At 43.9% G+C, this 24,316-nt stretch overlaps 1 protein-coding gene across 1 annotated transcript in view; it reads left to right on the top strand.

Moving 5' to 3' along the window:
- The first annotated feature begins 4,650 nt into the window (after positions 1-4,650).
- Positions 4,651-24,316, top strand: part of MGMT (O-6-methylguanine-DNA methyltransferase) — a 134,743-nt gene continuing 115,077 nt past the window's right edge. Inside the window, 2 exon segments of the mRNA XM_017733859.1 lie at positions 4,651-7,624; positions 18,989-19,128. Coding sequence (XP_017589348.1) covers positions 7,601-7,624; positions 18,989-19,128 — 164 coding nt within the window. The 5' untranslated portion in view covers positions 4,651-7,600.

The following is a 24,316-nucleotide window of genomic DNA, read 5'->3' as shown; positions in this document are numbered from 1 at the left end:
GGACATTCCCGGAGGGGGCGGGCGCGGTGCTGTGTGGCCCGTGCGCGGCTGCGGGGGCAGCGGTGCGGGGCTGGGCGGGTGGCGGTGCTGCTGCATGAGCTCCGGGCAGATTAGAACGAAACTGCACCAAAATAATTGCCCAGAAGCTTGCCCAGAGTGGCTATGGAGTCTCCTTGGCTGGGAATATTCCAGAAGTATCTGAGCACCGCCCAGTGCCATGTGCTCGGGGATGGCGCTGCTGGAGCCCATGACCCGCTGTGGTCGCTCCCAGCCTGACCCACTCTGTAATACATAGCAAATTAATATTAAGGTTGAAATATCCTTTTACCACTGGTATAAAAGCTAAGCTCTGCAGGTGTTTTAAAATAGTTACAATGATGTAACTGCATGCAGCTTTTAAAGCGCGGTAAATGTAAAGAACTACTTAATTTATTTGCTCCTCCCAAATAAACCTTATTTTTGGTGGTGTGTATCTTATTTTTTGCAGGGTGGAGCTCTTATTGAATGGTGAGGTCCAGTCTCTGCAGTGTTTCACTTTGAAAAATCTCAATTTTATATGCTGGGGCAGTATACTGAGGCTGTGACAGTCATTTCTCAACTACCTTTTGTGTCCAGGCTTGTGCTCGCCCTGCACAAGGGTCATCTTCTGGAGGGGTCTGTTGAAATGACAGCTCTCTTGTAAACCTGCTGGAGGTTTTGGCTTCCAAGCACTGCCTGTCTCCCTGATGCACTGGGGACTAAAACTGGGGATGTGGGCTTATTCTTTCTGGGGCAAAACCCACCCCTTCAGTGTGGGAAGCTTCTAAAAACATCATTTTCTTGTGAATGTTGTCAGTCTGTGGCATAATTTCTGCTAGTGAAAGTTTTGTTTGCTTTGTTTTCAAACAGAAATGTTCCGAATATGGACAGTTCCACCAAAAGCGTCAAGTTTTAGCAGGAAAAAGATGTGGCTGTGTGAGCTTGTGAGGTGGCTTTAGCAATTCCTGTCTGCATTCTGGCCCATGACAAGTTAATTACACCAATTACTCCAGCAACTGAACAGAAGCCCTATAGGAAACTGTTGTAGTTAGAGTGCAACTTGTGTTACCGTGGCTACTTTACCTCTTGATAACTCTCTAATTAACTTGTCACCACCGTTTAATGCTTCACGTATGTAGAGGATCAGTTAATGGCATCACTGAGGGGATCAGAGCCTGGAGGAGAAGCTCCTGCCCTTTGGGAGGGTTCCTGGGGTTGCCCTGCATGGCTGAGTTAAGGACTTGTGCAGGAAAAGCAGGAAGGTTTTTTATGGGAAGGTGGAAAGGCTGCACCTGAGCAGTTCTGGTTAAACTGGCTGGTGACAGGGGAAACACCTAGGAGAAGCAGTGATGCCAAAAATGCAAAGGAGAACGTGTCAAGGTCATGGATGGCTCTTTTTGTAGTGGCTTTTTTCCTATACAATAAGGGTTTTGGAGAAGTGAGAGCAGCTGATGCATGTGAATTAACCCTCAGGGTGCTGACTGGTCTGGCAGTGCATAATTCCCTGTCAGCTTTGTCCTCCACCTCTGGTGATGTCCTCACCTTTTGGTGGCTACAGGGTGGTTTCAGCAGGGTGGTTGTTCGGGTGTTGGTGCTGTAAGAGCTTCATGGGAACAAATGGGAGGTCCAGGTGTGTTGGGCTGTTTAAAATTAAACAGCAGCCTCCAGAGCAGTCAGCTGCTCTGCCTGGGACACTGCTGACCTAAATGACACTTAATTTCTGAAATAAAAAGCCTTTCTGCTTGTGAGTTGTTAACATCTCTCATTTCATCGTTCACAGAGCAGCATCAGAGAATGGTTTGGGCTGGAAGGGACCCTAAAGACCATCCCCTTCCACGGGCAGGGACACCTCCCACTGTCCCAGGCTGCTCCCAGCCCCAATGTCCAGCCTGGCCTTGGGCACTGCCAGGGATCCAGGGGCAGCCCCAGCTGCTCTGGGCACCCTGTGCCAGGGCCTGCCCACCCTCCCAGGCAACAATTCCTTCCCAGCATGATGATGATGGGCAGGTGGTTGAGCCTTTTGAGCAGGGGCTCTGTTCCCACGTCAAATTCTGAGCGTGTGAAACTTCTAAATCCATGGTGAAGGCTTTAATATTCCCTCTAATACTTCAGAGATTTCCTGCATCAGGATGCTCCCTGCTCTGGTGCTGGAGCAGACAGCAGGTGCCTCTCTCTGCACTGCCCATTCCCAGAAGTTGTCGGGGAAGCTGGAAACACATCCCAGCCGTGGCATAACTCGGAGGAGCCAGCACTTGTTAACTCTATTTGTTTTTATTATGGACATCGATCTGCCAGTCGCAATAATGCATTTATGGACATTTTTCTGCAAGCGCAGCGCTGGTGGCAGTTTTTACTGACAACTTGAGTCATCTGGACAGGAGTTGAAAATACGTTTATTTTATTGACGGATTGTGCAATTCTCTCGTTTACCCAGTGTTCATAAGGTATCTGGGCTGGTGAGGAGAATGTAACTAGTGGGAAAATGGAGGATAAAGTTTTAATTTTGGGAGGTTTGGAATCTTTTAGGTAGTGACAGGTTTCAGCATGTGTTTGGGGTGGGTTTGGGAGCTTTAACTTCATTAATGCTGTAGTTGAAAAGTGAAAGGCTTGGTGTCCTTACAGCAGAATTCCACACCTGAATTTCCTCCCTCTGCTGATAGCTGGGAATGTTGCTGCTTGGCAGTGGTGCTAATTTATCTGAGGGTGTAATGGGTAAAATCTTCCTAATGGAAGAAAAACCTGTATTAAATTGAGTCACCTGTATTTTTGACATTATCACCCAGCACAGGTGTGCTTGGGCCAGCAGGAGTTAAACACACAGCTGGAGGAACAACCAAACCATAAAACCAATCCTGTGCTGAAGCACCTTTCATAAATGCAAAATGCAGTTTTAAAACTGAGCTGCGTGTGGTCCAGGCAACTGCTTGAAATGTATTTGAAAGCCAGTAAAGCTTGTGTGGGTTTGGATTCTAATGAAGTTGGGTAATTGGAAAAGTTGTCTGGAATATGTCGCTATTTTGATGCTTTTTAGTAATCCTGTTCTGAGTTGTTTCCCTGTTTACTGCTTTGTATGAGCAGAGCTAAAGTGCCAAGTCCTGATAGCTCTCAGGACTGTCTGCTGTCAGTTTGTCCTGGGCCAGATTAAATGATACAGATAATTTCAGGTATCTTTTCAAGTCACTTGTAAACCTTGGACATGCAGCTGAGGTTCTGAAGGTGATTAATAACACCTGAACAAATCACCTTTAATTGCCAAGAAGAAGAGGGGAGTTCATTAAAACAAAGGTTCTGACTTCTTCTCTGCTTTTGGAGTGAAACAGGAGTTGAATATTAAAATAGCAGCATTGACCAGTGGCCTGGAGTCTTGAGCAGCTTGGTAGTGGGCAATAAATAATAATTTGAGTTTTGATCTGATGGAGGCATTTTAGCTTTTCATTTTTATACAAATGCCCCTTTTTAGTGCAGATGAATGCAATCAGTATTTTAATATATATATTAGCACAGCCCACTGGAGTCAGAGTTGTTTTTGTTGTGTGGATCCTGCCATCTCCATGCTCCACCTGCAGATTTAGGTCCCTCCAGGTAACCCTGCATTAGCAGATAGCAAGAATTAGTGCTGTCTTGTCAGTGCTGCTGCTGCATAATCATCAGCAGCAATACTGAAATTATCGGAGTGCTTTAGATCAGTCAGCACAAGGCAAACAGCGCTCTTATCTTGGCTTGTTTGTACATTCAAGTGTGCAGAAGGTCTGTTAATTAGTTACACTTTTTAATAAACACCTAAAGTATACTTAAGGCCCTGTTAAAAGATTAATTTTTCTGTTTCACATAATAAAACCAGCAGATGCATGTTCAGCATCTGGCAGTACATGGGCAGCACGAGCCTGCCTTGGCAGCTGTGGGCTGCTGCTGGGGACAGGACACTTCTGCTGTCACTTGTGTCCTGGAGAAACAATTCCCACAACTTCATATTCCCTTCGCTGTGCTCTGCTGGGTTTAAGGATGAGCAGATGGGACGCAGTGGAAAGGGTGGGGGCAAAAGGGAAATCCCTTGCACAGTCTCCTGTTGACACCAGAAATACCTCTGGTTCTTGGCTGACTTCATGAAATATGAAGATTTCTGGTTGATGGAATTTAACAACCACACTTGTTGGTTTGGGGTTTTTTGGTGGGTTTTTTTTTTCTGGGATGTAAAGGAATTAATTGGTTTTGAATCCAGCTTAGTCAGCCTGGATCATTGTTTCCTTTTAACTTTGAGGTTTAGACAGTGGGATGGAAGTAAAGTCTGGGTCTATGGCCAGGGTTGTGCTTTAAGAAGGTGAAACTGAGGTCCAACAAGGCAAAGTGCTTCATCTGAAACAAACTTTTAAAATAAATCGTAGAATCCCAGAATGATTTGGGTTGGAAGGGACCTTAAAGAACATCTGCTCCCACACCTTCCATTAGATCAGGCTGTGCCAAGCCCCAATGTCCAGCCTGGCCTTGGGCACTGCCAGGGATCCAGGGGCAGCCCCAGCTGCTCTGGGCACCCTGTGCCAGGGCCTGCCCACCCTCCCAGGGAAGTAAAAAATGGTTGTTTTATTATTTTTTTAAAACATACCAATTGTACTATTTTCACTGATTGCATGAGTTTAATGTACTTTATTTTATATTACTGCTAATGCACCTGGCCCTGGATTTAAATGCTTTTCAGTTGCCTTTTTGTGCCATTATATTTGATTCCATAGCGAGACTTTCTAAGAATATGATTAACCCTCTGGGTCATCTTATAATGTAATTATTAATGATGGATTCTGTTTATCCTTGGGATCAATATGAGAAGCAAAAATGGCTTGGCATATATTTGGGGTTGATTTCTTACATTCAGTAAACATGATCTGGTGACAAGCCTGGTATTGGTTTATTACTCGGAACGTGTTTGATGAATCTGAAGTGTGTAATTAGTTTTATATAATGATGGTGATATGTGGGGTTTTTTACATGACTTATGTTAATATGGCCAATAGTGTTAACATCTCCTGCCACTAATAGTTAGGGTGGGGATGTATAGTAATTGATCTTCCTGGGAGTGCTGTAATGTAAAAACAATTCCGGCTGTTTGAAGTATATTTTACAAGTGTGCATTGGGCCTTTGGGATGTTATACTGAAAAACCCAATTGTACAGTTACCATGGGAACCCAATTAGAATAGATTGCTGGATTTTTTTTTTTCCAGGCTTTCATCTTGACCAAAAATCTAATGTACTTTAAATGTTTTCGTATGGAATTTTGTTCGTGTAGTCACTTGGTGTAATGGCTGGTTTTTAATTTTGGTGCTGAACCAGAGTGTTCTGTTGAGGATCCCATGGACTTACCCTTCAAGGAGAATCTTCCTTTAGTGTTTAAAAGTTGATGAACTGAGAAAAAATACTTTTTATTAATCTGAGTTCTTAGTGCCATCACATGCACTCATCAGGCTGCAGTCCTGTGGGAAAAGAGGCAGGGAAGTATCTCAAAGCCCAAGGACTTCTGTTCTAGATCACCAGCAGAACATGGCTCGAAAATTTCCTGCCCTTCAAGGATCTGTTTTTGATGTCACCTCTGACTTTTCTTTATGGTTTTGGTCTGTTGACATACCCAGAGGTTTGGGATGCTCACAGGGTGGGATGGGATGTATTTGCTTCCTGCACTGCACAGCTCCTGGGTGGGAGCAGAGGTTGTGGGGAACTTAGGAGCGTCTTGCTGGAATGGCCTAGGTGGGCTGAGGCAGGAGAGATGAAGGTGGACATCCCTGGTCCTTCTCAGGCAGCTCTGACCTGGTGATGATGTTGACAGATTACTCTGTGGTTTTTTTTCTGTACTACTCGTTAATCCCTTCAGTTCATCCCACTCTGCAAGTAGAGGAGGGGATTTTCCATTTTGGTGAAGCGACTGCTGGCATGAAGGTTTCAGTTCTTTGAGGTTTGATTCTGGAGTCTCAACCATGGAAATGGTGTCACTGAATTTGGTCAGTGTGTGTCGTTCCAAAGAGGTTTTGGCTTCTTGCCTTCGAAGTCAGCCTTAGGAGAGCCCTTCAGCTCCATGTGAAGTATTGACCTCCTCCAAAAAGACAGTCTTTGCAAGGTTGAGGTGCTTTTTGGAGTGATGGTTTGGACTTTCCAAGGGCTTGGAAAATTTGGGTTTCCTCAATCTGGCTTCAGGTCGTAGGTCTTTTAACCACCATGGCTTGGACATTACTGGCATTGCCCAGATTCTTGTCAGCCAAGGAAAGCCTTGTTGGGTGAGCAGATGGAGCTCAACCAGGGTTTGAAATGAGCTTCTGGATAAATCTGATTACTGAGGCAGAAAGTTCAGCTTTACCCTTCAGGAAGATCTGAAAAACCTGAGCGTTGCTGGGTGCTTTGAAAGACACACTCTGAACTGATGATAGAAATAAATTGCCATTTTATTTTTAGCTCTATGGCAGATATTTTAAGTAGTGCTATTAAATTGCTCATCTGCCTGACCTGCATTTAAAAATGCAGTGAGTTCTCTTTGCAATGCCTGCCTTGTTGCTACAGTTAAAATACTAATTACTCCTCTTAATTTTAAACAGTTTAAATAAGGAAGATGCAATATTAAGAGTAAATGTTGCTGTTTGCTTTGAAGTGGTTGGGAAGTGGCCGTGTGTTCTGTCAGTGGACTTCATGTTGGAGAGGTCTTGGAGAGCCTGGCATGTTCATGGAATTTCATTTTTAAGAGATTTACCGTTCCTGAAGTGGATACAGTTATCCCTGCCCATGCTGGAGCGAGTTCCCTGATGGAAGAGGAGCAGTTCCCATTGAGGCTGGCTGTGAGGCAGGGTTCTGAAGCTGAGGTTTGGCACATAATCTCCCTGATTTTAAAAAAATGCAGTGTTTATACCACGTCTTTCAAAGCCAGAGTGACCTTAGCTAAGTGGCACTGAAAAAAACCATGGGGGGGGAGCTAAATGCCAAAGAAGTAAGAAATATCCTTTGTTTCCAGGGGGAGAGCAGCAAGGAACCAGTTGTATTTCTTAATTATATAAATGATGTTAAAGGCTAGAATTATAATAATTGAAGCTAAAATGTTTTAGGTACGCAGTGGTGTGAAATCTGTGCTTTTAAACACAGAATATATCACGATCACTTGCTTTAAAATCACTTTCATGCCTTAAAATGTGGCATTTCCTAAATTACAAAAGGCTCTTTATTTTACTCAGTCGCTTAGAAGTACATGACAGCCTGTAAAAAATTATTCAATTAATACTTTTATCTTTTGAGGCATTCTTATTCCAAATATCAGAGTTGTGCAGTGCTTGTTGTGGAAGAACTCTTCAATGTGCCATCTGTTGATTTTTTTGTTTGACTCATGACGAGTGGGTGACTTAACATTAAAATTCAACATTGTTTGTAAAGAACCAGACTCCCTTTGGAAATTCTGTGTACTGAAACTTAGAGCTCATTTAAAAACTGATACAGAGGTGGTTGTAGGAGAAGTGATATTCCGGATATTCAGCTCTCCCTGTGGAATTCAAATTTAATGAACTAACTGGAAATTTTTTTTTTTTTTTTTCCTTCCAGGTGGAGCCTTTTCTTCCACGATGGCACCGAGGCTCATTCCAAAAGTAAGTTCCCAGTGCAGTCCCTTTGCGTTGAGGTGTCCACTGGAAGTCCAGCATTACAAAAGAGTTCACGTAACATAGTTTGTTTTTTCCCCAGTGCCCAGCAGTCAGGATTAGGAATCCAGTTGACAAGATTGATGCTGCATTGTAAATCTCTGTAGCTCTGTCATGGTTGGTAACAGGCATCAGTGGACCTTTCCCCAGCACGTATCCATCTGCCACAGAGCATAAATAACAGGACAGAGCTACTCTCTCCATTGTGTTGCTGTTTGCATTCCCTAATAATAAACACCTCCCTGAAAAACAGGCTTAATTTTGAGGCTTGATGTTTCAGGGATGTAAGTGTAGGTCAGTGACATTATAGTAAAACAAGGAAACCTGGATGTTTATCCAAATATTCAGACAGTTTATGCTGCTGAAAGAAGGGCATCAACACATTTTAGTCTATAGCTGTCTCCCTGAAATAGCTGAGATGAACTTTGAAGACACAAACGCCTTTTTTTTGTGTGTGGAATATCTATTTTTGTAGCATTAGTGATGTTCCTCTAGGAAAACATTTCTGGTACAAGCACACCTGCATTCCTAACTATTCCTGTTGGCAACTTCTGTCCCTGCTCTAAATGTCTTAATAGTGGCATCTCTTGTGGTTTTAATCTGCTTTACATAATGTCATGTGGCTTAGCAAAGGAGTATTTTGCTGGTTTGTGTTGTTTACCTCTTTTCTACAGAAGCAAATTGGTTTTGTTTTTTAAAACGGAATGGTTGAGGAAGAAATTCAGGTAAATAAATTCTTGCTTCACTTGTTTCTTTTGAACAATCATCTCTTCAGTGATATCTATGCATCTTCCAGTTGCAAACATCTTTCAGCAGAGAAATACTTGGTAGGAAGAATCCCTGGTTCCCTCTCATTGCAGGCTAGGTGTGATATAGCAGGCAAGTGACATGAAACTAATAATTTATTATCTAACCTTTTCATTTCCCCAACTCTCACATGGAGTTGAAAGGTGCAGCTTGAGCTGTATGGGGAGTTTTCCCCTTTTGATATGTGGGAAGACAGAAGGTTTGAGGTAAAACAGCCCAACTCTGCTGTGGGGACTGAGCAGACACTTGCCTGTGCTCTGGGTGCCTGTTAAATATTCATGTGTTGATGTAGTTGGTGATTTTCGGGCTGGTTTTAGTGTGTGATCAGCTTGCACAGCCCCGTGTTGGGGTGACACCCAGCGTGTGCCTGGCCATGGGCTTTGCAGGAATCAATTATCACCCGTGCAATGTGCTGAACAGTTTTTAAGCAGGTTGCTGAGAAATGGTTTGGGAAGCAGGCAGATGTGGGAATTTTCTGTAATCACTGTCTGCGCCTCCCGCTCCATCCCTGATTTTGTTCCAGTGACCGGAGATGAGTTTGGCTTTGGGTGGAAGAGGCTGAAAGGTGGCTGGGCTCTGGGTGACCAAACCTCAGGGTATCTCCAGATTTAGGAATTTTGAGGGGGGATTGGTGTTCTTAGGACAGTGTGGCAATTTCTGAATTTCGTTAGAAGATTCTAAATGCCATTGTGTTCCTCTCTGGATTAAATTTGAACTTGTAAGTAGATTCTTGTACTGACCCTGATGCTTTGCTCTGTTAGTAGTGAAGCCCTTATCCCAAATCAGGCAGGGATGGATAACTGCAGGAAAATCCAGATGTGTGTGTGCCAAGACTACACTCATGTATTTTTACACAAGTCTTTCCAGCACCTCTTCTGTGCACATTTATTTCCCTGTGTTTTGTGGTTTTAGTGAATTCCTAATACACATTTTGCTGCTCTGCTCACTTCAGAAATTTCGGTGAAGTTCTTTCCTCACACACAACTCAAGATTCCTGACTCTCCTTCAGCTTAAGGAGCACTATTAATGGTTTTGTTCATATTGCTTAGATTTATTTTGTTATTATTCTCCAGCTCCTACTCTTCAGGTAGAGCTATTTTGGTATTATAAAGAATGATGGATTATATAGGAAAGTTTCTTTTGAAGCACTCCTGATATTGTGCAATGCACTTGGGGGTCAGCTACACTTGACTGATGCATGATTTATCCCATGTCCCTGCCACTTCCTGAGATAAAGCTGCTATTTTATCAAAAATGCCAGCAGGTGTGATTTAGAATTTATACCCCTCCTTTTTCAAATAATTGTTCTGATTACTTTCTGGCACGGCAATAAAATGATAAAGGTAATTGCACACAAATGTGAGATAGCACCAAAATACAATAAAATTAACCTGAATTAGCTTGACTTGTCGATGAGAAGTATTTATGAAATGTATTTTTGCAATAAGGGAGACTGATATTATAGCTGGAAGGTGAGTTATTGCCTTAATGTAATACTGTTTGAAATTTAAAAAAGAGACTGTTACAGTTGAGGGTGATTGTGCCTTTGAAATTAAGTTGAAGTGATTCTTATAATTGGCAGCAATAATGCATTGGGAAGGTAATATCTTTTATTGTGTTATGCCTAGTTGCATTATCTTTTATTTAGCTGGTCCTGACTCCAGCTCTGCAGAGAAGACAAGCAGGAGCAGATCAGGAATTTTGTGGATTTAGGTGATAAAAACTTGAAATGTTACCCAATATTAAAGTCACTCTTCTGCTGCGGTTTGTTTTTTTTTTTTTTTTTTCATTTTTAGCCCATTTTCAGTTCCCCTGAACCTGATACGAGGCTCATTTGATTAAAATTTCATCTGTTTTCCTTGTATTGGAGTAGTTCCCATGTATTTACATCCAAGCTGAGCCTGTAAGAGCTGAGCACTCCAGTCTCACTGTGTGTGTGCATTTATATCAGGTGATTTATAACTGCTGATTTGGGCAGTTAATTTTGTATTTCCCTGTGCCTCAAAGTACAACCTCTTATGGAAAAGTGTAAACACACTCTTATAGCAAGCACCTCGATGATTTTTAAGGAGTGGATCTTCAAATCCCAGGATCCCTGAGGTTGGAAAAGCCCTCCCAGCCCATCGAGTCCAGGCTGTGCCCCATCCCCAGCCCAGAGCCCTGAGTGCCACCTCCAGGAATTCCCTGGACACCTCCAGGGATGGGCACTCCAAACCTCCCTGGGCAGCCCCTGCCAAGGCCAGCAGAGCCCGACCCCCCCGGCTGCCCCCTCCTGTCAGGGACTTGTGCAGAGCCACAAGGTCCCCCCTGAGCCTCCTTTGCTCCAGCCTGAGCCCCTTTCCAGCTCCCTCAGCCGCTCCTGGGGCTCCAGCCCCTTCCCAGCTCCGTTCCCTGCCCTGGACACGCTCCAGCCCCTCAGGGTCCTTCTTGTCCTGAGGAACCCAGAACTGGACACAGCACAGAGGGAATTAAAACCAAATACAGATGACCAGTTACATAGCTAATACCTTGAATTGAATTCCTGAAATGATGAATGCATCTGGAAATTCAGACAACTGCACCATGACTTTCCCTTTGCATGAGATTTCATAGAATTGTGGAATGTCCTGACTTGAAAGGGACTTGTTAAAACTCAACCCAGTAGCAACAAGGTAGTTTTTTCGGGGGACCTTCTAATTTTTAAGAGACAAGGCTTCTCATTTTTGATTCTTTAGTATATTTGTTACTTTAATTGTTTGGAAGCACATTCCTTAATTATTTTTTAAAATATGTATTATAAGTATGAAAAATTCAGCGTTTCATTCCCTTTGACTGAACATTAAAACACTGAAGGACTCGGCAAAGTATAACATTGCTTTGTAGTGCTCCTAACTGAACCTTCTGATTTCCAGCTTCAAAAATGAGGAGCAGAGGGACTTAATCCCTGTGGCAGGTCCTTGGTAGGATGAGAGGGACAGTGTGCTTCCACACCCCTTGGAAGTTGCACCAGGACACGTGGCTTTCGGGCTGGTTCCTGCTGGGGTTTGCAGGTACTCACTAATGGGGTGCACACACCTGTTGCCAGAATTGGATTATTCCAGGAATATCTGGCCCTGTCCTGTCCACTTGCCCTCCTCTTGGTGCTCCATTTCTTACCCAGTTTGACTGTAATTAATTATAATATCCCTTGGTAGCCCATAGTTTGAAGAGATGCCCTGAAGAACTCCGTGTCCTCACCATGATCAGTAATTTTTACAACTAATTAACACCATTGTTTTAATGTCATTCTACTTCTGTGCTGAGTGTAAATAGAAGCAGAGAATTGTTTGGGTTGGGAAACACCTCAAAGATCATCAAGCGTTAATCTTCATGCTATTGATAGAAAATGACATCAATATCCTATTGATATATATACATACATGGTTTTTTATGGTATCCATGGTTGAAGTGCCACGTGGCTGCTGTGCTTGCATCCCATTTAAATTTCCTGCGTAAGTAATAACTGGAGAAAGATGCAGGATGTGTTTACTTGTTTTTGGAGAAGTACTGGAGGAAATAATCCATCAGAATTCCTGTTTGAACAGCCCGCTGGGGTCTGGTGCTCAAGTACCTGCTGACACCGGCTCCAGTCCAGCCTTGGCATGAGCAGCAGATGGAGTTGAAAACAGCACTTGTTGAGTCTGGAAAGCAGGAGCAGTAACCCACCTGCCCCTTCCAGAGGAGTTAAAATGGGTTTATTACAATTGAAGTGCCCTTCCAGTAAAATAAAGCAGTCAGGCACAGCCCTGGATGCTGGGAATTTGTCATTGCTCCCGTCTGCCAAAGCAGTCGACTGAAGGCGCAGCCAAAGAGCCAGAGGCGACCACTGCTTGGAAAGGCACTTCCCTAGCTTGGCATTTCGGGGGCTTTTGGTTGCCATCCAAAGAGGATTAGCAGGATAATGCGATGGGACAACAGAAACTTGCTTTTGTTGTCTTTGATTGTTTAATAAAGAATTACGTGTTTGCTCTCGTCGAAGACTTTTTAAATGCTGTAGAAAGCAAATGTTGCTCCATGTGAACACGTATCCCCCTGGTTTTTCAGGAGCTTGTGTGAAGTGGGCCTTTGGATAAGGGGAGAGGGGGACTGATTTTGAGTGTTTATGCCAGTGTATATTTGTATATGTTCAGAATATGCAGCGTGATTCTGTACTTTCACATTTTTTATGGGATTAGTTCTTTGGAAGGTAAAGAAATTGCATCACCCCAAACTAACCCTGGATTTGCTTCCAGGCTGTCTGACATTTCCTTTCCAAACCTCCCCGAGCCAGGAAATGAGGAGGTTTTGTTTTCGTACCCTCTGAAGTTACAGGTTTGGCTTAACCAGGGTTAGATTTACTCAGAGAAGCAGTGAGATACCAGGAGACCACTGCAGGCTTTCAGTGCAGCTTTTGTTTGAGAGCCTCACCTGGATTTCAGCCCTGCTGCTCAGCTGGGGAGGTGTTTATTACTCCTGCAGCAAACACAGAATTCCATGGACCTGGATCTCCAGTGCTTTATTCTGGAAAGCTGAAAGTTTGTTTTGGGTGCTGTAGGAAGAAGAAATAAACACAACAGAGACAGTGGTTGTGGAGGGGGTAGAGGTGTCTTGTGTGCAGGTCAGGGGTGGTTTAGTTCACAGGAACCTGCTGCAGGATGTAAAGGACTTGTATTTTAGAACAGGAAAGGTAATTTTAAAAGTTACTTTATTTTTTAGCAGGTATATTGACAAAATCAAATCCAATTAGCTACCATGAGGGTTGTTTTGTCCCAAGACTTTCTTCTTGAATTTAAGCAACGACTGCAACACCTTCTTTTCCTGAAAAATTAGCTTTTGCCTTTATTTAAAACCTGTGAGCCACTTGGCTTTGCTTGGGCGGGCAGTTTTCCACATGTTTAAGGGTACTGTGATGTTTGAGTGTGGCAGTACTGGAATTGTGTGTTACCTGCCTCAGAAATTATTTTTTCCATTAAGGAATGAGTGATGTTGCTCAGAGTTCCCTGTGGGTTGCAGAGGGCAGCAGCCATCCCTTAGTTTTTTTGGACAAGAAGCTTCCTGGCTTTCAGGACTTCTTACATCTTCAACTGTCCAGATTAAGATGTCAAACCTTCAGGGACCTGTTTGGATCAGGGCATCCTTATCATAGAATCCCAGACTGGTTTGGGTTGGAAGGGACCTTAAAATCCATCCCATCCCACCCCTGCCATGGCAGGGACACCTCCCACTGTCCCAGGCTGCTCCCAGCCCCAATGTCCAGCCTGGCCTTGGGCACTGCCAGGGATCCAGGGGCAGCCCCAGCCACATAATCCTTTGGAGTTCACACCATTCTACTTAGTTGGAAATCTTTGGATTTTTTTTTTTTTTTTCAAGAGGGGGAAGCAGCTTTTAGAAAAGTTTCTGTTTTAGCTTGGAAAGAAATCAAACATTTCATAATAAGCAAAAAGACTGAGAATTAAATGTTTCTCATTCCCTCTAGCTTTTATTCCAGTGTAGCAAAGTGATACTAGTATTCCAATACATTAAACTATTTCTGGTGTGGAACAGCCACCTAACTCTTCCCTTCTTTCTTCCCTGCAGTAAAACTACTTGTAGAACATAAACTCTTTGTTCTCTTGAAACAGTACCTTTTGGAAGGTGAAAATGTAGATGATTAATCAAGATATTAACAGGAGTAGATTGTAAGATTGTTCTGGTTGCATGGATCCTGTGTGCTATTCACAGTCCTTAAATCTTTCTGTGCTTTGAAACACTAAAAAATGGCTTTTTCCTCTAAGACAAGCCCCATAAGGTTGGAAACACCCTCCACCCTGCACTATATGTGCAGAAATACATTACCTTTACTATTAATATCTTTTCCCATATTCTTAACGTACAATGGATTGTTTCCTTTTAAATAAACAGGCAGAACCCAGTTAAACAAATACAGGAAGTTTTAAACTATTAAGGAGATGCTGAGAGAACTATAATTCAATGAAATCCTTGGATGGGTGGCCCACTGGCATGGGCAGCCTCATCAGTGGGGTGGCAGCAGCTTTTGACACTGAATCATTTTGCAAACATTGGTTGATGATGGATTTTTGCTTTGATGGGATTTGATAAGGGTTTTGTTAGGAGAAGGATGCAAACTTACTGCATGGGGAAGGGTGATTGAAACGAAGTCGCAGAGTGCCAAACTCTGAAGTATTCCCCTTAAGTCCAATATTTGAAGCTTTGATTGAATTTTAATTCAAAACTTGAGTTAATAGCAAGCAGGTTTGAGAGCACGGTGATACTCAAAAGAAGGACTCTTTAAGAGTTCAGGACTGGTGGTTTGTTTGCTGTAATTAGGATGAAGAAGCAGCTTCCCTGGCATTTATTGATCATCCTCAAACTAAAAAAAATTCCTGGAACTGCTTTTTGGAGAGTCCCTGATGTTCTGTGGCACCATCAGAACAAGGGAGGTGTTTGTGAGTCGTAGCTCGTTTGTTAATGCAAATGTCAGGACTTCGATGGAGTCTTCAGGATAAGTTTATGAAGATTGGGAAGTGATGAAGTTTTTAGGATAAATTTATGAAGAATGGGAAGCAAAGGAGGAAGGTGGTGCTTGGTCACACCTCTGGTGGGGTGGGTATCAACGCCTCCAAGGGAATCACCTGCAGGTAGTGATCTTGTTGGATAAATGCAGTCAGAAACTCAGGTTTTGTGGCTAGAAATGCCAATTATTTGTGCAGTTTGGGGTCCTCTGACAGTAATTTTTAGTGCTTGAAGCCAGTGTGTGGTTACCTCCTAGCCCAGCATGGGAGCAAGGTTGTGTGGAAAACCTCCTGTGGCACCTGGGTGGGTTCTTCAGTTTCACATAAGTGACTTTGGTGGTGTGGAAGAACTAAACAGAGCATTTTCCAAGTGTGCAGTAGTGGCTTGGCTAGAAATAGGACCATTTTGGGGTCTGGGAGAAGGCAGGGGAAATGGGGGAAAGAATTGCAGTGCAATTTCCTGCTGTTGGTTGTATTTCCATTCACAGGTAGCTCAATTAACACTTTCTGTTAATCTGGAAAGGATCAAGAGACCCCTTCTTGGAGGAGCTGGGACATCTCCCTGATTAATGCAGGACTCTCTTGGTTTAAAAAAATCCAATTGCAGGATGTGTGTGAGGCCACATTCGATTTGCCAGCTGAATATGTTATTTTTGCCTTGATTCTCAGAAATATTTAAGGGGGGGAAAAAAAAATTCCTGAGGACTTCCATGCTGTAGCCTAATGGAAATCCCCTGTTAAATCAGATGCAGAGGGGATTATTGTTAATATTTTGATATTGGTGTGGTGGGTTTATATTGTAAAAGCAGAGTGAAGGAAATGGAAAAACCTGTGGAGGGGAGATCCATCAGAGATAGGGCTCTGATGGGAAGGATTCAGTGCTCATAATACTGAAAGGAAAAACATGGTTTGCTCTCTGGACTTTTCTGGAAAGCACACCTTGTTTTCTGGGAGAACATGGAGCATGGAAATGCTTTGCTACAGTTTGGTTTTTTTTTTTTTTAAACCATGTTGATTCTCAAGATTTCTCTGCATTTTTTATTTCTCTGTTCCTAATTAGGGATATGAATTGGATTCTAGGATGTCAGGCCAATGTCCAGTGGAGTTTTTGTGGGTGTTAGGAGCAATAGAACATAGAAATATTTGAATTTTTTACTGTAGTGTGAGACCTGGTTAGTGCAAATGTAAATGAAATTACAGTCGTCCAGTTTTCTGTATTTAGCAGTCTGGTGAGGTAAACTTAGAAATGTTGCACCTATGATTTTATTTCTTTGGGAAAACTCCAGAAGATGGCAGGAGATGTTTCCTCCCTAAAAGTCATATTTTTTTCTACCTAGTATCAAAATTACAAGATATTTTAATTCAGATTTGTAGGTTTTAAAGTGGAAGGGGAGAATGAAGGAGAAGTTGATGCAGGAGCTGATGAAAATTCTTCACATTTTTTATAAATCATGGAATGGTTTGGGTTGGAAGGGACCCTAAAGCCCACCCAGTGCCACCCCTGCCATGGCAGGGACACCTCCCACTGTGCCAGGCTGCTCCCAGCCCCAATGTCCAGCCTGGCCTTGGGCACTGCCAGGGATGGAGAAGTGTCCAGCCAGCACCACCACCGTGTTCACCACTAAACCATGTCCTGAAGTGCCACATCCACGTGTCTTTGGAACACTTCCAGGGATGCTGACTCCACCACTTCCTTTGTCAGCCTGTTCCAATGCTTGACAACCCTTTCTGGGAGGAAATTTCTCCTACTATCCAGCCTAAATAACAGAATTAGTATCTGGACAGAGGAGTGTGCGTTGTAGATCTGCCAGTGACCTTCATCCTGGAGCATCCCAACCCAAGTGCAAATGGATGTGGGTTTATGTCCTGCAGCTTCATTCTTTTATAAAATAAACCTCCTAAATATTGCTGCCCAATGAATATGAGAAACAAGGCTGCAAATAGGAGTTGCAGTTGCTCAGGGTTTCATCTATAAAGCTTAGTTCGACTTGGCGAGAGCTCAGAGGGTTATTGATAGTGTGCTGCTGCTCCCTGCATCCTGGGTTTTGTTCTGATGGAAAAGCTGATCCCAAAGTTGTTATAGTCATGGAGCTCGTGGTGTGAGGTTCAGTGCATGTGGTTCAGGGCTGTCACACCAATAAACATGAAGAATGTGTACTGGTTCTCCACACATGTGAACTTTTACTGCTTGTTTGCTGACTTCTACAGCGAGATGCTGCTCCAAGTTCACCCCTGTCCTCGAGGAGGGAGAAGGAACATGGGCAAAGTTGGTTGGAAAGGAGTTTCTTTGTGATGCCACCAAACATTTGATTATTTAGCAATTAGGATTGAAGTCAGAGTAAATAAACCCCAGGGAACCTGCAGGTCCTGAACTTCTCCAGGCTGAGTGAGGTTGCTCTGGTTGCTGCGTCTGTAAGGGAGGAATTGCGTAAGAGCTTCCCAGAATTCAGGGGGTTAGGTTTACTTTTGCCCTAGTAGGCAAAACTGCCAACTCGATGGCTTTTCTACTCTTCTCACACTGATTATATTACTCACAGATGTGACTTCATTCCACAGCACTTAATAATGGGGTTTGAAAAGATTCTCTTTTTTGGAAAGCAGCTAATTATTGTACAGCTGGGAGCAGTGGGCAGCTGTAAGTCATCCTGCATGGACCTTCCTGGCTCCTGCTGCACCCCTGGTCTGTCATTCGTGGAATCCCAGAATGGTTTGGGTTGGAAGGAATAAATCTCATCTCATCCCATCCCATCCCCTGCTGTGGGCAGGGACACCTTCCACTGCACCAGTTGCTCCAGGCCCCGTCCAACCTTGGACACAGGGAAGTAAACAAATCAGAGAAACCTTGTTGGTCTGTCAGTGTTGCAGGAAACTTCGTGAAGTTCAACAGGTCAAGTGCAGGGTCCTGTACCTGGACTGCCAGGACCCAGGGAATGGCTCCCCCTGCCAGAGGGCAGGGATGGGTGGGATATGGGGAAGGAATTGTTCCCTGGGAGGGTGGGCAGGCCCTGGCACAGGGTGCCCAGAGCAGCTGGGGCTGCCCCTGGATCCCTGGCAGTGCCCAAGGCCAGGCTGGACATTGGGGCTGGGAGCAGCCTGGGACAGTGGGAGGTGTGGAAGGAAGTGAGTGGTTTTTAAGGTGTGTTCCGTGCCAAACAGTTGCAGGAGCCTTTTATTCTGTGTTTGCTGATGGACTTGCCTTGTGCTGCCTCACAGTTTCTCAGCTGGTCACTTTTTTCCCAGTTTCACATGAGCTGAGCTCTTTGGAGCAGAGGACTTTTTGCCCTGGCTGTGGTCTGGACCGAAGGTTTGGTGTCTGGGTGGCTGCAGTGGACACACTTGTGGTATTCTGTCCTGTCCTCCTGCAGTGGTAGTACAAACCAAACTGTAAATACAGCTCCAGCATCCAGACTGGGCTGGGGTTTTTTAGCCAAGATGGATTTGACAAGTCTGTTATTGTTGGTCTTGTCCAATATTGAGAAATACTTGGCAGCTGTTTCCAACTACATCCTATCAGTAATCGTAAAACCAGACTGGTAACAATGGGAATAAAAATATGCTTCTTTTCCTAAGGAATGATTGATTTTTTCATATGTTTTCTTTTCCAGCAGACATACTCTATTTGTGTTCCAGCTGTTATTTGCATAACACTGCTGCTCTAAACCACTGAATCTACTTTGTTGTCACAACAGTCCTGTTTTAAATAAGTGTCACAACACATCGGATTTTAGCTGATAAACCAACCGTGAAACTGCTGCTATTTCATGTTTTTATGAAGATCACTGTGCTGTTGGTTAATGGGTTTTTTGAGACTTTGATTTAGGTGCTGACTTCTGAGGATGGATCATTTTAAGTTGGAATTTTGAAAGTGAAAGCCGTAGTTGAGGAAACTTGAAATTCGCTGTTTTCTTGCTTTTTTCAAACTGCTTTTGAAAACCACTCAGACCTGTTCTTTGGTGAAAATGCATGCAGTTAAAGAGGATTTTATTTCCCTGAACAGGTGAATTCCAAACAGGGAGGATCACCATGCAGGGAGAAACACGTGGTTCTGCTCAGCCCCGTGGGAAAGATCGAGATATCTGGGTGTGAAACGGGCTTACATGAAATAAAACTTCCCAAAATGAGCGTGCTGCCAAGTGGGTGAGTTCATGTCCTATTGATCCTGTGGTTATGTTCATGCTGGAGGGAGAAGATTGCCCAGAGGATCTAAGAGCACACTTGTTTTTGCCAGTCGTGCTGGGAGCTCAGTGCTTGCTCCTGGGAGAGGCAGGAGGAGCCTCCAGTGCCTTTGAGGACTCCAAAATACATCAATTCCTCTGCTGCATCAAAAATATTATCAAAGAAACACTTACAGTTTAAAGTGTTTCTAATTTAAGTTTTGAAAGAACCTCCTGCCCACCCTGATTTTTGACACACGTATAAATCCGTCACTGAGGGGTAAGACATCCTTGCACACCTCACAACTCTTAATCTCTTTTTATGGTTTTATACATAGATCTATGCTCCAACAGATAGGAGCAGGATTGACTGATTGTTTTAATTACTGTGTGGTGCTTGTGAGAGCTTTAGTTGTTCTTCCAGAGCTGTGATGTCTTGTGGAGCTGGGAGCAGATCCCACGTGGCAGTGGAGATGATGGCTCAGATACAGGCCTGGCTAAGGAGGCATCAGTGCATTTGCCTGTCCATTGTGAGTTGTGTTCAATCTGCTGGAATCCCTCTGTCCTGGCCACATCCTGGAGGTCTCCTTATTTGTGAGGAAATGCTCAGTGACATTTTCAGAAGGATCCTTGAATTCATTCAGAATGAGATGCTAAATTTCTATGCCAAATTTCTTTGCCAAAATCCAGACTTCTTATCTCAAACTTTTCTAAGACTGGTCTCTCAACTGGGTTTGGTAATTAAATTCCACTTTTCCACAGTCTGCTACGTCGATGCTCTCACTGACAAGACTCAAACAGGTTTGACTTCCTTTTCTCCACATTGTCTTTCTTTCATCCTGTCTTTGCACCTGAAATTCTCCATGGATTTGTAGGATTTCTGTTTTCCTATTTTATTCTCCTTGTAACAGAAATGGGTGTAGAATCAATCAGGAATGTGAAGCATAATGTGTGTTCTGGTTGAAATATGATTTTGCCTCCCATATGAAAACACTGAAGCTTCTGGATTTCCCAGCTTTGCCAGCTCCAGTGATACAGAAAGAAGTGCTTCACTTTCTTTCTGGTTTAGGTGCTGGATTTCCACTGGTGAGGAATGGAAATTAAGGGGTATTTAGGATAAAGTTGAAACTTGCCTTGGCTGCAGAGCAAAATCTGCCTGGAGAACAACCCAGGGGAGGAGGATCTTCACCCTGTGAAGGGCAAATGTCAGCGAGGGGTGGAATAAGAGTAGGAAAATGATTTGGGTGCTCTCAGAGCCATTTTTAGGGATGGATTTTTCTCTTTTACCAGAACATCTGGTGAAAAATTCTGGTTTGGTTCTACCAGAACATCTGGTTTGCTCACCTGTAACGTGGCCACATTGCAGGTTGAAGGTTCTTGTGATCTTGTTCTTCAGCAGAAGTTGGACAGTTTAGATCCTTTTCCTAATGTTTTAATTTGTACCTGTTCTTGATTTTTGCTTCTCTCAGTGGTGAGCTGACTTCACTTCATCTTGAGGCATTAGAGGCATCTTGATAACTCTTAACCTCACAGGCTGCATGATTTATGTGCAAAAATTGTTACATTAGAGGGTCTATCACTCAGGGGTAGCTCAGAAATTAAAGGCAAGAAAGAGCACTTTTACGATTACTTTAAGAATTTAAATCTGAAGAACAAAGGTGGGACTTCCTCTTGTCTTTAGCACTGATAAAGTTCTAAAAATTTTAAAGCCATCTGTAAATGTTTGTGCTGAAGTATAACATTTAATCTCTTCTACTTATCACTAGTGAATAGTTGTTAAATCTGGCCTCATTATTTTCGACAGAATAAAATAAAAACAAAGCAGTGCCTGGTGTTTCTCCTAACTGGCTAATAAACGCCATGGCAAGAACATTGGGTGGAAAAAAAAACCCATAAGAAACATAAAAATTGATTTTAATGGACCCCTGTCAGAGAGAACCATAATGAGCACAAGTCTGGTAATAAATATTGGTATTCTGCTCCACAGTGCTTGGGACTTCTCATGTGGAATTGCATGTAAGAATCAATAGAGATTTTAGGGGTTTTTAACAACAAAAATAAGTAAACCTTTGAAATATATAAATACTTAAGACTTGCAATCTGTCAGACAAACCTGGTGGTTGTAGGAAAATCTGATAAGAGCCCCTGGTTAATGGCATAATCGCTTTGTGGAGATCTCGCTCTATTTTACAGCTTGTAAAATGCTGTGCAATTAATCACCTGAGATTACAACCTCCTCACTGATGGCTCTCCTTAAAACTTAAGAACACAGACTATAATGGAGCCTAAAAGGAGAAGCAACAAAGTAAAACCCAGTTTCAGTATGCTTGAAAGGAATTGATCTATTAATGAGATGAAACTAATTGTAATAACCTGAGGTTATTCTGCTCCTCGGGAAGCTGCCGGGGTTTAGGAGTCCAGACACGTCACAGTGGGATGGTTTCTTTTGGAGAGGAGGATTCTTGATCCAGGCTTGTGAAATCCACGATGTGGATGTCATTCCTGGAACTGGATGGGGCTTGGAGCAGCCTGGGACAGTGGAAGGTGTCCCTGCTATGGGTGGGCTTTAAGGGCCCCAGACCAGTCTGGGGTTCTGTGATAAGGATGCCCTGATCCAAACAAGTTCCTGGAGTTTTGATGTCATAATCTGGACAAATTTGTCTGTCTTTAAGAACTTCAGCTTCACAGTTCATATTTTTAAAAAAAAAACCCTAAGTATATATAAGCTGTGTATATGTATTATATACATATTGTATGTAACAGTTATATAATATATATATTATTATATGTAATATATAATAATAGTATATATTTTTTTTTACTTCATGCTGTATCAGCTGTTGGAGTTTTTGCTTCCAGTACATACAAATCTAATGATCAATATTCCTTCAACATTCTTGCTTGAAATACTGCAAATGTTTAACACTTCTTGCTCATGTCCAAAAGAAAAACTCCCTTTCTTTTACTGTTACTGTACTTCTAAGTGTCTTCAGCTGCTTTAGAGTTTCAGAATTCATTTTTTTGTTGTTCTGCTGTCAGCTGTGGGGTTCCCACACCGGGATGACTCTGTTTTGAGAAGCCTTGTCTCATTCCAGAGGTGGAGGGGGAGGTTGTCCCCTCGGTGAGCAGGGGATCCCGCTCCTGACTTCCATGGGCAGTGACACACCATGGCTTTCCCTCTGCTGGATATTTACAACCCAGGGTGCCTTGGAAACGTGGGCTGTTGGCTTGGCATTGGGATGGCAGCAGGGAGCAGCTTCTCCCTGTGTTGCAAAATTCCAGATTCCCTCAGGAGTTCCCTTTTCCCTCTGGAAAACCACCCTGGTTTTCCCAGCTCCCTGCCTGGTCAGCGTGGGGCAGGGGTTCTCTGGGCTGCACGTGTGCTGGGGCAGGGAAATATGGTGGGAATTGAGGGGTTTAGTACAAGGGCTGTGGTAGAATGTGTTTTGGGGGAAACTAAGCAGCTTCCAGTGTGTGGTTGGAAAATCCTGTTGTGCGTGGGGAGGTGAACACCATCCTCCTCCTGATGGGTGTGTGTGACATGAAAGTTAAATTTGCCACGTGAAGGGCAGGCACAGATCCCAGGTGATGCTCGTAGCCCTAATGTGGGACGTTATTTATCCACCTTGGGAGTTGAGGATGTCACCATGAGTTAGGTTTTCCACTGAGAAGCTCAGCTGAGCAGCTGTGGTGTGTCACTGCCATCCTTGGATGGGGATGATTTGGGGACAGCCCCTCCTGGCTCTGGGCTCCTGCTGCTGCTGTCTGGGGCTGCTGGGGTGCAGGATCAGCTCGAGCTTGCCAGAGGAGCCTGAGCTCCCATCCTCTGCAAGAGACAGCACCTGCAGGTCTGCTCCTCCTCCATGGACTGGGGAAGTGTCTGTTTGCTGGTGTGAACGTGAACTGGAATTTGGGAGACTGCAGAGAAGGCGTTGGGTGCTTCCTGCATGTTTGGGAAGGACAGCTGGGCAGCCTGACTTGCTGTGCTGTCGCTTGAATGGTCAAAGCCTGCATTTTCCTGGTGCTGTAGGAGTACACCCAGACTTCCCTTTGCACTCCTTCGGAAGCAGTGTGATCCCATCTGCCCTCTGTGTCCCCTGCAGGTTATTTGCAATTTTCTTTAGTGTTTCATTTCCCTCCATCTTACTGAGAGAGATCAGAGGAGGAGGAGCAAGGAGCCAGTTTGGCCCTTCCTGTATTATTAATCTGCCTAAACCTTTTAGGGCGAATCTGCAGTTCAAGGGGTTTGCCAGGGTTTCAGTCAATCTCTCTCTGCCACTGTAACATTATCAGAAACTCTCCAGAATCTCAGTTTAAGCAGGTTTCCAGCTATTAGGAATTGAAGGAAAATCTCAAGTGTGTGCAAAGGTGGCGGATGCAGCGGGGCAGGGAGTCTGATAAGAGCCTAGAACAATAACTTGGAGAGGTGTGAACCACTCTGTTCATCTCTGAGGTATTTAATCATAGCCAGTGGTGATGGTTTAAATGTCAACTTTGCTAACTGTTTCATTCCTCATACTGTAAAATTTACTGAGAGTGATATCTCACTTTGATGCCACAAGTGGGAGGCATTTGGGAGAGTGCCACTCCTCCTATTTTTCCAGTGAGCATCCGCCAAGGCTTAGAAACTTAGTGGACCTCAGGGGCACAGTAAAAACCCACTGAAGGAGGTAGGGGTGTGACTACTCTGCTGCTTGGAAGAGATTCCTGGTCTACCATGAACATCTGATGTGACTTAGGTGAGTAGAGGATTATTGGCAAGGTGGCTTGGAAGAGGCTCCGCTCTTTCCTCCTTCAATTCTTCCTTGAAATCGTTGTGTAAAAACAGAGATTTTCTAATTAAAATGGTGCAGGATAAAACCTGAGTGAGCCAGAGAACATGGAGTAAAGAAGTTACTGGGCTTGGGATGAGCTCAAATGGAGAGTGGGAGCAGGGAAAGGAAAGGGTGTGCAGAGAAGGGAACAGAGCTGGGAAGGGGCTGGAGAACTCCTGAGGGAGCTGGGAAAGGGGCTGAGGCTGGAGCAAAGGAGGCTCAGGGGGGACCTTGTGGCTCTGCACAAGTCCCTGACAGGAGGGGGCAGCCGGGGGGGTCGGGCTCTGCTGGCAGGGAACAGGGACAGGAGGAGAGGGAACGGCCTCAGGCTGGGCCAGGGGAGGCTCAGGGTGGACA

Source organism: Corvus brachyrhynchos, unplaced genomic scaffold (assembly GCF_000691975.1).
Source record: "Corvus brachyrhynchos isolate BGI_N302 unplaced genomic scaffold, ASM69197v1 scaffold514, whole genome shotgun sequence".
NCBI classification, from domain to species: domain Eukaryota; kingdom Metazoa; phylum Chordata; class Aves; order Passeriformes; family Corvidae; genus Corvus; species Corvus brachyrhynchos.
The sequence above is the reverse complement of the archived record's forward strand: the minus strand, read 5'-3'. Positions and strand labels throughout refer to the sequence as shown.